Source organism: Macrobrachium nipponense, chromosome 17, assembly GCF_015104395.2.
Source record: "Macrobrachium nipponense isolate FS-2020 chromosome 17, ASM1510439v2, whole genome shotgun sequence".
Taxonomy (NCBI): domain Eukaryota; kingdom Metazoa; phylum Arthropoda; class Malacostraca; order Decapoda; family Palaemonidae; genus Macrobrachium; species Macrobrachium nipponense.
In genome coordinates, this window is record NC_087210.1 from 7672423 (window position 1) to 7683527 (window position 11105).

The following is an 11105-nucleotide window of genomic DNA, read 5'->3' on the forward strand; positions in this document are numbered from 1 at the left end:
AAAGAAAACAAAGTTTTTTCAATATGCTTCAACATATAAAACAGCCTCTGTTGCATGTATTCCCAAACAAGCTTCTGTTATATGAAGTCATATTGCGTATCAACAAATATATATGAAAAATCATTTGGGAAACAAATGCACTTCATACATCTGAAGTAAGTCGTGGTTTTTAGTTATGTTTTCCGGGTGGATTGTCTCACATTTCCTTCTTTCACTTCGCTAAAAGCTAAAAAGCGACGCCCTCTCTAATCCACCCTAGTCCTGCTAAGTTAACTGGGGTTATTACTGTTTCTCCCTTTTAGATTGGTGCATTTAACGCACCACGTCTTGCGTTTATTCATTTACCAGACCTTCGCATTTCTACTCATTCAGGCGTTTAATTCTCTTTTAGGGCACTCATTTCTAGTAAGTAAGTCTCTCTCTCTCTCTCTCTCTCTCTCTCTCTCTCTCTCTCTCTCTCTCTCTCTCTCTCATGGAAATTGTGGGCAGGGAGGTCACATTACTGTCCCCTTTCGCTCTCTCTCTCTCTCTCTCTGCTTGATATTTACGACAGTAGTAGAGCAATAGATATAATCTACTTAGATTTCCAAAAGGCCTTTGACAAAGTCCCAAACAAGCAATTGATGACCAAAAGTTAGAGCTTTAGGAATTGTAGGAGAAACAGCAGACTGGATCGAAGACTGGCTAACTTACAGAAAACAGAGTCGCAATTAATGATGAAGAATCAGAATGGGCAGATGTAACAAGCGGAGTTCTCCAGGGTTCTGTCCTTGGCCCTGTCTTGTTTTTTATTTACATTAATGACACTGATGTAGGCTTAACTAACAGGATAGCCAAATTTGCAGATGACACCAAACTAGGTGTAAATGCAGCAGACCCAGATGCAGTGGAAAGTTTAAGAAATGATAATGAAAATAGGAGATTGGTAAAAGTAAATGGTAAATGCCTTTTAACGTAACGTAGATAAGTGTAAAGTGTTACAAATAGGAACAAACAACCCTCATGCCAGCTACATGATGCTTGGGAAGGACGTAAATAGTGTAGAACAAGAGGACCTTGGAGTCATTGTTACCAAGGACTTAAAATCCACAAAACAGTGCATAAAAGCAGATAAGAAGGCACAGAAACTAGTGGGATACATAAAGAGGCAGTTCAAATACAGAAACAAGGAAACGGTGCTGCATCTCTACACATCAATAGTTAGACCCAATCTTGAATATGCAGTACAGTTTTGGTCACCAACACTAAGAAAAGATATAAATAGATTAGAAGGAGTACAAGCAAGGGCCACAAAGTCAATTCCATCCATCAGGCAAATAAGTTACCGAAGACGACTAGAGAGCCTGAACACATATGGCTTAGAAACACGACGATTGCGGGACAACTAACAGGAATATTTAAAATACTGAAAGGCAGAACAAAAGTAGACAGTAACCTATTTACAGACAAGAAATAATGGATGGAAACTAGAACTGAAGAGATACAACACATGTCATCCCCTTGTGGGAACTTCTTTACATACAAGATATGTGACTCGTGGAATAAACTGCCACCAGAAGTTGTAAACAGCAACAATGTGGAAGCGTTTAAAAGAAAGCTACTATGAGATTCAGTGTCTCTGTAACACGGTTTTTTGGACTTTGCTCCTTGTCAAAGCATCGGATGTAGCTGAAAGTTGACATATGTATATTTTACAACCACACACAAATTTTGTCAGCATTATCAATAACCTAAACCCGATAGTTTTAATTTCTATAGAGTAAAAATGATCTAGCCGACGCCAATGATTACGAGCCAAAAGTCGAAAAACATTCATTACGTAAGCAAGGTAAACAAACACCTCTTGACTAAATGTTGCCCCGCCCATCCACCAGACAGAAATTCCATTGGCTCTGAAACCCAAAGACTTTATGAATGGCGGAACGATAGATAGATGTGGGTGGGGTATCAGTGCTAGCGTAGTAATACTACTGTAGCAGTAGTGCCGCAACAGTATAGCAGTAATATACATGAATTAAACGTTTAGGCCAACTGCTGGGATCCTTGAGGATCATTTAGCACTTCTTACAACTACTCGAGAAATTAGTTTTTATAGCCAGAAGTTAAATTTTCTAATCCAACAATGCCCATGGTAGCCTTCAGTGTTATCCTGAATTATAACGAGGCGAAAGTGGGTGGACCCTCATGAAGTCACCATTCTGACGATAATTATTGGTGAAGGTTTAAAGCCAATATACGGTAACGGCCATTTTTTTTCAGTAAATAGGTAGATAGCCAATAAATAAAAAATTGTTTGACACTGGATATAGCAGTTATCAAATCAAGCTTGTCTACTATGTTTTTGATAATTACCAACTATTCCCTACATCTTGTCAATCTGATTATGACCTATAAAGTAGACTGTAATTTCTTTGGAAACTTATTTTTGGGAGTTAGATTAAAAATCGAAGTGTTTTTGTATTTATAACATATTTGTTGGTTTGTTCATTATGACAATTATCAGTGGAGAGGTTCCAGAGTTCATAAAGGTGTACTGCTTTGCTTGTATTTAAATTTGTATGTCATTGTTGCCGGAGGTTTAGCCTTCGTTACGTATAGCCAATCATCCATCGAGAAAGAGGGAAGAAATGCTGTCATAAGTTACGTAACGAGTGCGTTCGAAACCTTTTCTCTGAGTAAGTTGGCCCGTCTTCAAAAAAGGTCACTTTTACATTATAAGTACCAAATTTATTCAACCTACGTAGTGCAGAATACACTCAAAATTTATGTGTTGATATAATATGTATTCTGAATAAGCGTTATATTTATGAAATGCATAGATAAAAAGTTATTGCGAAAAAACCGTGTTACAGAGGCCCTGAATCTCATAGTAGACAAAATCATTAGGACACTGTGGATGCACAGTGAAACCTGCTCCTACAGATAAGTGAGCACACGATGTCTCCTCGGATGGACTAACAAGTCTTTGAGGCATCCTAATCCTTGTGACTCCTTGTAACTCCCTCTCTCTCTCTCTCTCTCTCTCTCTCTCTCTCTCTCTCTAATGGAAATAGTGGGCACAGAGGTCACATTACTGTCCCCTTTCGCTTTCTCTCTCTCTCTCTCTCTCTCTCTCTCTCTCTCTCTATTGGAAATAGTGGGCACTGAGGTCACAGTACTGTCCCCTTTCGCTCTAGTTTTTCCAGATTCCTTTTCAGGGATCTTGGGATCGTGCCTAGTGTTCCTATGATTACGGGTACAATTTCCACTGGCATATCCCATATCCTTCTTATTTCTATTTTCAGGTCTTGATACTTATCCATATTTTCCCTCTCTTTCTCTTCAGCTCTGGTGTCCCATGGTATTGCGACATCAATGAGTGATACTTTCTTCTTGATTTTGTCAATCAACGTCACGTCTGGTCTATTTGCACGCATCACCCTATCTGTTCTGATACCATATTCCCAGAGGATCTTTGCCTGATCGTTTTATATCACTTCTTCAGGTTGGTGCTCGCACCACTTATTACTGCAAGGTAGCTGGTGTTTCTTGCACAGGCTCCAGTGGAGGGCATTTGCCAATGAATCATGCCTCTTTTTGTACTGGTTCTGTGCAAGTGCCGGACATAAGCTTGCTATGTGGTTTATGGTCTCGTTTTTCATATTGCACTTCCTGCATATTATGGGTGAGATGTTATTTCCATCTATCGTTCTTTGAACATTCTTCTGTTTCTTTCTTGAGTTCTGCCCTCTGTAACCAATGCCATGTTTCATTGCTGGTCAGTTCTTTAGTCTGTCTCATGTACTGGCTGTGCAATTTTGTTGTGCCATTCCTCTGTTCTGTTTGTCATTCTTGGCTCGGTATATTTTTGGGGTCTTCGTCTACTTTCATCAGTCCTTCTCATGCACTCTTGAGCCACTCGTTTTCACTGGTTTTCAGAGATTGCCCCAGTGCTCTGCTCTCGATGTTGACATAGTCCTCTATGCTTAGTAGTCCTCTCCTTCCTTCCTTTCGTGTTATGCATAGTCTGTCCGTATTTGCTCTTGGGTGTAGTGCTTGGCGAGTTGCCATGTGTTTCCTAGTTTTCTGGTCTATTCTGCGGAGTTCAGCCTTCGTCCACTCCACTATTTCTGCGCTTTATCTGATTACTGGAACTGCCCATGTATTTATTATTATTATTATTATTATTATATTATTATATTATTATTATTGAGAAGATGAACCATATTAAAAGAATACAAGTCCACCATATCGGCCATTGACTTGAAATTGAAGATTCCACCAATCTGGTATTCATTAGGAAGAAGAGAAGGTGAAGGGAAATAGAGAAAGAAGAGATGTCACTTATGAAAAAGAAAAAAAAAATAATAGAGGGCGTTTTCATCCCCATGTTGTATAGACAAACCTACTTTAGTACAGAATAGATTTATAAATAAATCTTGCTTTTAGTATTCTTCCATCCACACCTTTAGCCAAGGTATGAGGATATTCAGAATAACGAAAAAAAATCAAGTTCTGAATTAAAACGCAAGAAAATAAGTCGGTAAATTGTTAAATAAATGAAATATCAGTCAAGCTCGATGGTCAGCCTAAATGAAAAAGGGTTGAGAAATAAACTTTGCATATATGTAAAAGTTCTGTGAGCGCTGCGATCACAAGTTATCGAAGCGAATATGTATTGAAATATTAAAAAAAAAGCCTAACCTTGCTTGAGGGCTGCACACACTAAGAGGAAAAATATATAATATATATATATATATATATATATATATATATATATATATATATATATATATATATATATATATATATATATATTATATATATATATATATATATATATATATATAGTTATATATAATTATATATAATATATATATATATATATATATATATATATATAGATATATATATATATATATATATATATATAAGCAGGAACAGGATAGCCAGAAGACGTGGTAATATTCCAGACATTATTATTTCTTTAAAATAAAACAAGAGCGCAGCCGAGCTTTCGGGAATACATTGTTTTTCCCATCATCAGGTCACTTATCTATAAAATGATACAAAAAAGAGAAACAATAAGAACTGTGCTGATTAACTATATCAAAAAACATTACAATACTTTAAAATACATAACAAAGTAAAAAAGGAATATAAAAACTAAGTTAACTGCAAACCATAAAAGAGCAATGACAAGTTAAAAGAGATTACGTAAAACGCAGAAATATACTGAGAGCGAAAAATAAAAACATGAATACTCAGAGTAAAAAAAATAAAATAATGATACTGTAGTACAAAATATTGGAGAACCTACTGTTCATGTCGTAGTCAAATGACAACTGGGAGAGTTAGAAAACTGCGAATGAAATGAGCAGAAGTGGTGTGGGTAAAAGAGAGAGAGAGAGAGAGAGAGAGAGAGAGAGAGAGAGAGAGAACAAACAAACAAGCAAATTGTGCAATGAACAAAGGAACCGATGTGGTTTGTTTATTGAGTGTTGGAGATTGTTGTTTAATATGGAGGGACTCTAAAAAGGGAAGTGAATGGCTGTTTTTTGTTTGTTCGCAGTATTTTCAAAATCGCTGCACTGTATGTGATGGTGACAGGATATGGCATGAAGTCTAATTGCACTATTTTCTTTTTTGCTTAAAGGTAAGCCTGTACGATGGCTGATACCCCTATGTGAGTCGATGCGCACCTTAAGTAGGCGTTTAGAACATCCCACATAAGTCCCAAAATTACATTTTGGGCAATTAAACTTATAAAAAGTGCAGGTACGCATCAACTCCGGGAGGGTGTCTTTAAAGTGAAACAGTCTTCCAATTGTTAGCGGGTTATTAAAAATAAATCTGAACTCAATATAAGGGTATAGATGTCTCAAGAATGATAATAATTTACGTTTGAGTGGGCCAGAATTATTAGTGATGTAGTGGAACATACACTATCTTTTTGGGAAAACGGTGCAGACTACAGTTTTTGGCTTAAAAATATTGTCTAAAAATTCTTTAAGGATTTTATTGAACATGTTCAGGGGATAGCAATTGTTCTTAAAATAAGTTTCTTAAAACCTAACTTCCAGGTGAAAGTAATTCCAGTTGGAGCAAAGGGAAAAGGCTCGATGAATGAGAGTTTTACATGAATTAACCTTGAAAGCAATGGGACAGTGACTAAAAAAGTTTAACCTAAGGCGGTAAAAGTTTTCTTTCTGAAAATGCCAGTCATAAAATATCCTTCAGAGCGAGAGACCAAAATATCTAAAAAGGAAATGCGGCCATTACATTCTTTTTCCATGGTAAAAGTAATATTAGAATGAAAAGAGTTTACAAAATCTAAAAACAACTGGGGCATGACGTTCTTCGGGTGAAAGTAAAAACGTATCATCTACATATCGTCTATAAAATCTGGGTTTAAAATTATCTGGGCACTGATTAAAGAACTGTTCCTCTAAATGTCACATGAAAATATTAGCGAAAGAAGGTCCTAAAGGGGAGCCCATGGCCATGCCATCTATTTGCTTATTAACTTTCCCATTAAAAATAAAGTGAGTATCAATGACTGAGAGTTCCAAGAGTTTTTTAAAATTATTTCTGGTAAAACCGTGGTAGACCGTATTCGGGGTAGGGAATAATTTTCCGAGGATAATATCAATGGTTTCAAAAACGGGGACATTGGTAAATAGGGACTGGACATCGAAACTAACCATAAATGTATGTGAATTTTGCTCAAGAATCTCAGGGACAAGAGAAGAAGAATTTTGCAGTGTGAAACGGTTCCTAGCGATAATGGCTGAGGAGGGGAACAAGGTATATTCTTGTGAACTTTAGGGAGTCCATACAAAGTAGCAAAAGAAGATCCTGAACAGTAAAGAGAATTATAGGTGCTTTCAGAAAATAGCAGCGTCATCTTTAAGCTGTTTCAGAGTACGGTTTATTTTATCTTCAATTTTGAAAATGGTACTAAATTCAGGAAGACCTACTTCAACGAATTTACTGGAGTTGGACAAAACACTACTCATTTTTTCAATGTAATCATTGCGATTCAGTATCACTACACCTTTACCTTTATCTGGTCGGCAACTTATGAGGTCATTTCTATTAGCAAGTTTCTTCAAAATTTGAAAATCATCATACTTGGAAAACGGAAACCAATTTCTAGTTTTAAGACTGGAGAAAGTTTCATGAGCCAAGGTCTGTGTGGACTGGTGTGCTGCTCCAAGGTTAATATGAGAAGGTAACAACCGAATATTATGGAAAAACAATTCAAACGCGAGGAAAAAATCACAATATCTGTCTTCCTCTTACACTTGAGAGAGAGAGAGAGAGAGAGAGAGAGAGAGAGAGAGGCGCAGCAAGCATTGCTTGATACTATTTTCCAAGCGGTGCAGCAATGGGCCCAGCTGTTAAAAAATGTGGCAACACAGCTGGTGCAGAGAATTGCAACGAAAGTAAATGTCAGCCGATGACAGCGCTTAGGGACGCTTGCAACGGCAACATGATTTTCCTGAAACTGCCGAAGTCAGAAATGAATTCGGGACCGAAAAAACTCTGCGTGAAATTTTTTTTTATTTTTTTATTTTTTTTTATTTTATTTTTTTTTTTTAATACCGTGAGTTGATATAGCACATTTTTGTGAATTCTTGACGTTCAACGTTCAATTTATCCTTTTGATTCTCTTGGGCAAGCCTAGCCAAGAGATGCCTTTGAAATCTCCCATTGACTAATTATAGATGTCGATGATTTTCAACGTCAACTGACCCCATAGTAAAACAAGGCTATTATATTTTTTTAATTAATTTTGAGAACGCTTATTGAAATAAAAACCCCCTTTTTGGCGCTTTTTTTCTGGTTTCCGGTGCGCTCATGGCTGGCTGTAAAGAGACGAAGACTGGAAAGGCAGCAAGAGTGAGAAGCTGTAGTTGTTTTATATATATACATATACGTATATCTAATCTTATATCTATATATATATATATATATATATATATATATATATATTACATATATATATACATATAAATATATATACCTTATATATATAATATATAATATAATATATATATGTATATATATATATATATATATAATATATAATATATATATCTATATATATTATATATGTATATATATATGATATATATATATATATATATATATCTAGTATATATATATATATCTAATATGTATCTTATATAATTATATTATATTCTCTATCTATATTTTCCTATATATATTTATATCTCGTCATATTATATATATATGTACTAATGTATATATACAGGTATATATGTATATCTCATAATATACATACTATATATATGTATATGTATAAAACAACTACAGCTTCTAACTCTTGCTGCCTTTCCAGTCTTCGTCTCTTTACAGCCAGCCATGAGTCCACGACAGTTATTTCAATAAGCGCTCTCAAAATAATATAATTAGCTCCTGCTACTATGGGGTCACTTGACGTTGAAAATCATTGACATCTATAATTAGTCAATGGGAGATTTCAAAGGCATCTCTTGGCTAGGCTTGCCCAAGAGAATCAGAGAATCAAAAGGATAAATTGAACGTCATGAATTCTCAAAAAATGTGCTATATCAACTCCAGGTATTAAAAAAAAATAAAAAAAAGATAAAAAAAATTTTCACGCAGAGTTTTTTCGGTCCCGAATTCATTTCTGACTTCGGCAGTTTCAGGAAAATCATGTTGCCGTTGCAAGCGTCCCTAAGCGCTGTCATCGGCTGACATTTACTTTCGTTGCAATTCTCTGCACCAGCTGTGTTGCCACATTTTTTAACAGCTGGGCCCATTGCTGCACCGCTCGGAATATAGTATCAAGCAATGCTTGCTCCGCCTATTTCTCTCTCTCTCTCTCTCTCTCTCTCTCTCTCTCTCTCTCTCTCTGAAGTGTAAGAGGAAGGCAGATATAAATTCAAATACTGGTAAATAAAAACAAAGACTTTCAGAAAACCAGATGCTTATTTTGCTTCATATCCCGCCATCATTCGTGACATTACCGGACAATTGTACGAATTGATTCTTTACTTCCTCCATCGGAAACAGTAATATTCACAGTTCAGTCTCTGTGGCTTCTGAATGTCTGCTCTCGTGAATTTAAGTGACAGTCCCTTCCAAATTTTATTTATTCATTTATTTATCTATTTTATCTATTTTTTTTTTTACGGTTCCCCATCAGCCTCTGCAGTTTATTTTAACATTCATTAATAAACACCTTGACATTACCATAAATACCGCTTCACACTCATTGGCAGCCTCTTTTCATTTCCCGGATTTTACGAACATGTCTGCTGTAAGTCCTTGAATACATTAAATGCAGTAAGGGAGGCTAAAAAAAAAAAAATTCCTATCTACGGCTCTCTGCTATACCATGTCCCAAGTCTATCCCCCATTACCCGTCAGAGGCTTTGCTTACTTTTTAAAAACTTGTAGTTGTGTCACTGTCAGCAAATCTACCCCTACGCTAGTCGTCGTGAACAACCTCCAAACTGCATTTCCATCAGAATTAATATGGAATCGGTCTTTAGTTTGTCTATCCCACTTGAGACTTGTACCGCCATTCACACTTTGTCCGACTATCTGATCACAATCTTAATTTATACACACACACACTTCTTTTTCTGGTCATTAATTAATTTCTCTCTGTCATTCCTGTTTTCTGTCGTACTTCCTCAAACAACTCCCAGATATATATATATATATATATATATATATATTATATATATATATATATATATATATATATATATATATATATATATATATACACACACACACACACACACACATATATATATTATAATTATATATATTATATATATATATATACATTATATATTATATATAGACATACATATAATATATAATATACCTATAATATATTATACTATATATATATCTATATATATATATATATACTAATCTATTATATTATACTATCATATATAATATATATATATATTTATATTTAATAGTTATCATTTTTCAATAGTCATAAGAGTAACAGAAGCTTATCAAATAACTCGGGAATCGCTGCAAAACGGAACTTGCTTTTTGTGACGTCCCGTTATTTTTCTGACTTTCTCTCGTCATATCATTATTAGTCAAATGCATTTCACAGAGTTTCTCAGTGATCGGATCGCTTTCAATAAACGTTTAGCGTCTGATGTCAAAATTCGGTGATGAAGCACATTTTTTAAAAAAATATTTTGTCAGTCTTTGTTACTCCTTTCAAATGAACACCATTTTATTTGGAAGCTTGAATTTCAAGGCAATGGACCCATTGGGCTTCTTCATATGAATAGGGTTCAAGGGTTCTTTTGTTTATAATAATAATAATAATATAATAATAATAATAATAATAATAATAATAATAATAATAATAATAATAATAATAATAAGTATTTAAAAATCACATTAGAATTATCAAGATATTGAGGAGACACGTAAGAGAAATACAAAAAACATTTTTTTTGAGAACGTTAATCAGAAATATCTCCTTCAAATGAGCCTTTAAGCCTTGAACAATCATCTTTGAAAAATATTCACACTTAGTTAATGGCCTTTGTTTTTATTTTATTTTTATTTTTCATTGCTCACATAACTGACATACCTAAGAAGCAAAAATAAACAACTTGCACTTTTGGCTGGCGAAAAGATGAGATATGGAGGAGGAGGATGGAGGTGAGGAGGAGGAGGAGGAGGAGAGGAAGAGGAGGAGGAGGGAGGAGGAGGAGGAGGAGGAGGAGAAGGAAGAGGAGGAGGAGGAGGAGGAGGAGGAGGAGGAGGAGACAGAGCCAGGGGACAGATGAGAGCAGGATAGGAAGGATCCATATGGCGTTGTGGCCCCTGAGAGGTGTATATATGGAGGCACCTTCTTGACATCCACCGCCAATTACAGATTTCCGATACAGCGATTCAAAGGGAATCCTTTCACGGAGCGTGAACATCCACTCTCCCACATTCCTCTTCATCTTCCTTATTCCCAGGTGCTCTCTCTCTCTCTCTCTCTCTCTCTCTCTCTCTCTCTCTTTCATCACTACAAGACGTGCAAGACAATGCGCAGTATAAGGAATGTACCTCAGTCCCTAATATTATGGGAAGTG

At 35.5% G+C, this 11105-nt stretch overlaps 1 protein-coding gene across 1 annotated transcript in view; it reads right to left on the reverse strand.

Moving 5' to 3' along the window:
* Positions 1 to 10833, reverse strand: part of LOC135196485 (WAS/WASL-interacting protein family member 3-like) — a 20115-nt gene extending 9282 nt beyond the window's left edge. The window contains exon 1 of the mRNA XM_064223338.1: positions 10613 to 10833. Coding sequence (XP_064079408.1) covers positions 10613 to 10833 — 221 coding nt within the window. The remainder of the gene's footprint in view (positions 1 to 10612) is intronic.
* Positions 10834 to 11105: the final 272 nt, after the last annotated feature.